At 40.1% G+C, this 7,024-nt stretch overlaps 2 protein-coding genes across 2 annotated transcripts; both read left to right on the top strand.

The window, feature by feature from the left end:
• Positions 1 to 248: 248 nt before the first annotated feature.
• On the top strand, positions 249 to 1,651 carry LOC148732916 (uncharacterized). Its single transcript, XM_088758464.1, has one exon. The coding sequence runs from the start codon at positions 380 to 382 to the stop codon at positions 1,538 to 1,540; it is 1,161 nt and encodes a 386-aa protein (XP_088614590.1). The 5' UTR covers positions 249 to 379; the 3' UTR covers positions 1,541 to 1,651.
• Positions 1,652 to 3,223: 1,572 nt separating this feature from the next.
• On the top strand, positions 3,224 to 4,436 carry LOC148732915 (uncharacterized). Its single transcript, XM_088758739.1, has one exon. The coding sequence runs from the start codon at positions 3,224 to 3,226 to the stop codon at positions 4,397 to 4,399; it is 1,176 nt and encodes a 391-aa protein (XP_088614865.1). The 3' UTR covers positions 4,400 to 4,436.
• The last annotated feature ends 2,588 nt before the right edge of the window (positions 4,437 to 7,024 follow it).

Below are 7,024 nucleotides of genomic sequence, written 5' to 3'. Positions count from 1 at the left end.
ATTGCCAATACGGTGTTTCCAGTAAATTGAAAGAACTGCTAGGAGGTCAAGCGCGAAATCCTTGCATAAGTGAAAATAACATAATTGTCTATTAATTTAGAGTTTCGTTACTTCCCTGGAAGTACAATATTCGTCATACTGACACATGTAAAATTTATAGAAAAAACGCTTCATTGCACGGGAACGACAGTAAATTATCTACATTCACAAAACAAGAAGTATCATACCATGCCAGCCTCAGGATATTCTACCTCGTTATCGTGCTGTAAGATCACATGAGATAGCAAGCGCATGCGCCAACTCAGTGCAAGCTTACGCCTTCGACAGTCCAACTGCGCTTTTAGAACTGAGAGGAAAAACGCCGCATCTTCTGCTGTAAATGGCTGACAATCCATCTTTAACCCCTCCTAAAGAGGTCAGGGGTAAGGAAAAATCCTCTAAGGAGGACCTTAGCACTGATGAAGTGCGTAAATCAGCCGGAAAACCAGCCTCACAAAAAGGCGGGAAAAAGCCTCCAACGGTTCAAGCACCCATGAACTCGGCGAACGAAGGAAGTTCTGGTGTTACTCTAAACGCGGCAGCTCTTGGTTCCGTTATTGCCGAAGCCCTCAAGGGTTCATTTGAAGGCCTAAGGGATTCAATGAACGCGGGTTTCAATGACTTGAACAGTCTGATTGCATCACGTTCAGGCGGCAATGGTGACGAAGACTCGGCCGATGATTGTGATTCGAGTGTGTCTAAGGACGATGTTGAATCACTGGTCGAGGAAGAGCCACCCGCCAAGAAAAAGAGACTAAACGAACAAGGAAAGAACAGCAATCCTCTGATTACTAAGCTGACAAAAACCCTACAGCTCACCGAACATGTCGGTCCCGCTATCGACGGGGAACTTGCATCACTTGTGGATAAGATTATGAGGGAGAAAGGTAACGAAGACAAAATAATGGAGTTAAAGAAACAACACGAAACTCCCGAAAATTGCGCCACCCTGTCGGAGACAAAGGTCAATCAGGGTGTCTGGAACAATTTAGATGAGTCAGCTCGGTCAACTGACTTAAAATTCCAAAAGGTTCAGAAAAGCCTGATTAAAGGAATAATAGTAGTCGTATCAGAAGTGAACAAGTTGATGGGCGACTCAGAAACTCAGAAAGAAGATACTGTTAGTGCCCTAATGGATGGGGTGTTACTCTTGGCAAATGCTAACCAGGAGTTAAACTATCGACGGAGAGAGTTGATGAGACCACAACTCAATACAAATTTTAGACACCTTTGCAGCCCATCAAATCCAGTGACGGCCGAATTGTTTGGAGATGATCTCCCAAAGGCTGTTAAAGACATCTCAGACACAAACAGGCTGAGTTCAAAGCTCGCCAAGGACGGCAGCTCTCATCACTCAAAAAGTAGCCAGCAACACCATGGCTGGCGGGGAAAGAAATATGTTCGCCCTCACAGTTCCAACAATAAGCAGTCCAAGAATTTAAACTTCCAGAGACCCCTCCACTTCAGAAGGAAGCAGGAGGGGAAGAAGAAGAACGACTAAGCTCAAACCCTATACAGGTTAGTCTAACAACAAATGAATTTGCTGGTAGGCTGAGGCATTTTCTTTCAACATGGATGAGTATCACAGCAGACCAAGATATACTGGATATGGTACAGCACTGCCACCTAGAGATTGCAAATCCAACTCAACTAAGGCTAAGGCCTGAAATCCAGTTTGACTCTAAAGAGGAAGGAATAATTACCTCAGAAATTGCTCACCTGCTTGAATTAGGTGTCATTGAACCTGCTGTACACACTCCAGATGAATACATTTCCACTATATTTGTCAGAAAAAAGAAAAGTGGTCAATACCGCATGATTTTGAATTTAAAGGGCTTGACAAGCACATAGAGAAACACCATTTCAAAATGGATACTCTGTGGTCTGCTGTGCGACTCATGACTCCAAACTGTTTCATGGCATCAATCGATTTAAAAGAAGCCTACTACTTAGTTCCCATTGCTAAGGAACATCGCAAGTATCTGAGATTTTACTGGAAGGGTTTTCTCTACCAATACACATGCATGCCAAATGGACTTTCATCTGCACCAAGGTGTTTTACTAAGTTGATGAAACCAGTGTACTCTACCTTAAGACAGAAAGGTCACCTGAATGTGGGGTACATAGATGATTCGTACCTCTAGGGTAGAGATGCCAATGAATGCCTGCTTAATATCTCTGATACGCAGAGTTTACTTTCAAGCTTGGGGTTTGTGATTAATGGGCAAAAATCATCTGTCACACCAGCTCAGCGAATCATATTTTTAGGTTTTGTCCTTGACTCTGTGTCAATGACAATTACCCTCACTGATGACAAAAAAGTGAAAGTAAAAGCTAACTGTACAGCAATGCAACACAAGCATGAAACCACCATCACCGAGCTAGCCCAATTAGTTGGGACACTTGTCTCCAGCTTACCTGGGGTACAGTTTGGGAAACTTCATTATAGGAAACTAGAGATAGAAAAGAACTTGGCTCTAAGAGAACATAAGGGTAACTTTGAGGCTCTCATATCCCTGTCCCCAAGTTGAAAGGATGATCTTGCTTGGTGGATTGAAAATGTAGATATGGCCTTAAATCCAATATCACATGGAAATCCTGTCATTGAGATTAAAACTGATGCGTCAAAAAAGGGTTGGGGTGCATACCTTGATGGTGATACAACCCAGGGCTTGTGGTCTGCAACAGAAAGCCAATTGCACATCAATGAGTTAGAATTGAAGGCAATTCACTTTGCCTTGCAAGCTTTTGGTAAAAGGCTAAATAATAAGCATGTCAAAATACTTTGTGACAACTCAACAGCTGTAACGTATATTAATGCTATGGGTGGAACAAAATCTCCAAGTTGCAATCAAGTGACATATGACATATGGGATTGGTGTGTAAATAACAACACCTGGTTAACAGCAACTCACATTGCTGGAGTAGAAAAAACTGAGGCTGACAAAGAGTCCCGCTTATTTAATGACCGCACTGAATGGGCCTTAAAAAGGGAGATCTTTACTCAAATAACTACCCATTGGGGCATCCCAGAAATTGATCTATTCGCAAGTAGACTTAATACACAGCTCCCCAGGTTTGTCTCTTGGAAACCTGACCCAGCCTCTTGTTTTTTGGATGCATTTACTATTAGCTGGGATTCCTTGTATTTTTATGCTTTTCCACCTTTTTGTCAAATTCACAGATGTTTACAAAAAATTTTGGCGGATCAAGTACCGCAGGGAATCATGATCTTACCATTTCGGCCCACGCAAGTTTGGTGGCCACAACTTCTGAGAATGATAATTGCAATTCCCTTTGTGTTGCCAAAGCACCAGGACCTACTTTCTCTGTCACATTCTCCCCAGAAGTTTCACCCCTTGAGAAAGAAGTTGACTATGCTGGCATGTCTCCTGTCTGGCAATCCATCCAGGATCAGGGTATTTCACAAGCAGCTGCAAAGCTCATCATGGCTTCATGGCGAAATGGAACAAAGAAACAATACAGTACCTACATCAAGAAATGGCAAAACTTTTCTGTTCAGAGGCAAATCGATCACACTCAACCATCTGTAGTGCCTGTGCTTGATTTTCTCACTGTGCTATATCAACAAGGCCTTACATACAATGCCATCAACACTGCTAGAAGTGCTTTGTCTAGCTATGTTACTTTAGAGGATGGGACATGTGTAGGAAAACACCCATTAGTGTCCAGGCTGATGAAAGGCATTTTTCAAGAAAAACTTCCAAGACCAAAATACACAGAAATTTGGGATGTGACAATTGTCCTGGAATATCTCCAGTCTCTATCCCCTGTGGACACATTGTCATTAAAGGAACTGACACTGAAACTCGTTGTGTTAATTTTATTAGTTTCTGGTCAAAGAGGTCAGACAGTACATATGTTGAATATTGACCGCATGTCTTTTTCAAATAATTGCTACACCTTTCAGCTTGTGGGACACCTGAAGCAAAGTAGACCAGGAGTTAACAACCCACTTGTTAAACTTACAGCTTTTGAGGATAAAACGCTATGTGTTGTATCTACGTTAAAAGAGTACTTAACAAGAACACAAAACTTAAGAGGCTCAGAGGGCCAATTGTTTGTTAGTTATCAAAAACCTTTCAGGAAAGTTAGTAGAGATACTATAAGCCGGTGGGTGAAGACTGTTCTCACTGACTCTGGAATTGACACTTCCAGATTTAAATCACACAGCACAGGGGCTGCCAGTACATCTGCAGCCAACAAAGCCTCAGTAAGTCTTGATGACATTCTACAAACAGCTGGGTGGTGCTCTGAGTCAACGTTTGCCAAGTATTACAAAAAACCTATTGTTAAAGAGAACATGTTTGCTGACAGGGTACTCAGCACTGTGAAGTAACACACATGTGTAAAATAAAAGTTTTGCCATGACAATGCTTAATGTTCGTGTTGCTTCAAAATCTCATGTGATCTTACAGCGCGATAACGAGATAGAATAGTAAAATTAAACGAGACTTACCTGTAAGTTGAAGTTTGATTGAGATTCTACCGAGTTATAAAGTGCTGGGAGATTACATGCCCTCCCACCCACCCTAATGTAGTGTGGTGCCTTGAATCACTCACATTAAGTTTTTTAAAGACTGAGTTGGCGCATGCGCTTGTTATCTCATGTAATCTCCCAGCACTTTATAACTCGGTAGAATCTCAATCAAACTTCAACTTACAGGTAAGTCTCGTTTAATTTTACTATTCTCTCTGAAAATCAAAAATTAAGTCTTATGTAGTGTTGTCGTAAACGGTAGAATGTCGCTAAGAATTGGTTTAACCTTCGCTGACTAGTCTCCACCACAGAGAAGAGGAATTCAGGATCTCAGTCATCTACGTTTCACGAGGATCTACTGGGATTAGCCGGATGACAGTAACAACAGAACAGCCAAGGTCTGAAACTCAAAGTAGCAGGTGGGATAACCCCCTGACAAGGCCAGTAGCAGTTCAAAATATTTTTCGCTATACTACCTGTTAGTAAGGTCATTAATAAAGAGAATTACTTCCCTGCTGGTGTAGACAAATGTGATAAAAAAAAAATAATAAGACGGGGGGCAAACAGTAAAACCACGTTTTGGAAAGACAGAAATTTGGAAAACAGAGGAGGCACTAAATAAAGGTATCCACCCTTATCGTTCAACTAATAAGTTTAATAGGATAACCGTCTTTCTAATAAGGTAAATTTTTCTTTCACTTAGTAAAAAAGAATTGCAACAAAATTAAGATGGTAGATCATTCATTTGAGTTAGAATTAGCCAGGTTTTACCATAATGACACAAAGCAGGGAAAGTTTAGTATGTAGAATTAATAATGAATAAATCCAAAAAGCATCTTTATCTCTGATTCAACTAGACTGTACCAGAGTGCCACCATCAATTTACAGGTGTGTGAAAGTACTGGTCATTGTGACACGAAGAGAAAAGAGCTGAAAGGTTACCTCATGTGATAGGCCACGATAATAAATTCGAAATAGTCATTAAAACAGATCTTCAACAAATACCTCTTGCAGCTTTGGCTCGAACATGTGAGTGTTTCATAAAGCAAAAGTAGTTCAATCTATTACCTCAATACTTTACTAAAATAAAGGAAAAACTCAGAACCTTTCGTTGCCAAACAGGAAAGATGCACGCTACTTGTAAGTAACCGAGTTATGAGATAGGAAGATCGTGATTTTCTGAGGGAAGTTATGATTTTTGTCCCCCTGAAGTCGCGATGCAGTTTATCAAATTTTTTTTTTATTTCCGTCTTCATATAAGTTGGCTCCTCCTCCAAAACTTATGGTTTTCTAAGTTCTTGTAACGTAAAAGCTAGCTTTTTTAACACGGCTTTTACCTTTTTTCACGTAATGGGCGTTTTAATAAATCCTGAAAGACGAGCAAAACTTATTTTACCCCTCATGCCTGGAAATTACCAAGAAACTGCATTACAATGACTTTTAAGAGAAAGTTTGCGGGAACTGGCTTATTTCCGTGACACAGAAATGATTGAGAGTCCTTTCTTCAGTAGAAACTCTTCCTTGACTGAGCGGCTACGTTTTATTCTGAGCTGAGCTTTTCCTTTCCAAATACATTCTATGTGAAGTTTCACATGGAGTAAAACAGAGAGATTCGAGAAAATTTGGCAATGTTTTTCAACTCATAATTGAAAAAAAGAGAGCAAATTTTATTTCACAGTTTCACAGATTTAGTTTGACAGAAATTGTGATTTTTAGAGTGGTGGTGATGAGGAGGAAGAGTTATCTATGATTTGTTTAGCTTTTATCAAACTGGTACCTATTTCCAAATAAATTTGTTAATAAGATAATACACCTTCAGGTAAAAACTCAAAATCCTTTAGATTTTTTGATTTTCGTTTTGAATACAACTCTTATCCTCAAGTGTTGTAGAGCGTTTTCAAGGATTGATATTTCAAGTATTTTTAGGTTTGTCTTTTGTTTTATTAAGTCTCGCCTTTTCGCCCCTACGTGCTATTTTGATGAATCTATAGTTTTGATCATTTGTTTTTAGTGTGTGCTTGAACTTGGCTCAGCACTTACCGTGCTAGACATTTTAATCTCTTGTTATGGTTGAGGATAACTAGTTTGCTAGGTGGTCATGTTTGAGTTGGTAAAACTGACCTTGAGTCTTACTCACACTGAACATCCTGTTTTGGAAATTCCCACGGTTAGCTAACCCAAACATGTCTGTGATTTTTGTATTTAATACTGGAGCACTCCTTGCTGAAAGTAGTAGAAAATAAGCAGTGGAACAAGAGAGAGAAAATTAGCTGTAGTAGAAGCAGCAGTTTAGGAGAATAAAGAAGAAAATTACAGAGTCTCAGTACCTTTCGTTAATTCGCCAAGCGAGTGGTAAATCCCCCACAACAAATTTGGTGAGGACCCGTCTTCAACAAAACCGGTGGAGCACCCGTTGTCTACAAGTTGGTAAAGTACGCTTTTGGAATTCTTACAATTGTGAGTGGAACTTCGCTTTTATCAGCA

The sequence above is a fragment of the Stylophora pistillata genome, chromosome 4, assembly GCF_964205215.1.
Source record: "Stylophora pistillata chromosome 4, jaStyPist1.2, whole genome shotgun sequence".
Taxonomy (NCBI): Eukaryota; Metazoa; Cnidaria; class Anthozoa; order Scleractinia; family Pocilloporidae; genus Stylophora; species Stylophora pistillata.
This window is presented reverse-complemented; position numbering and strand designations above follow the sequence as displayed.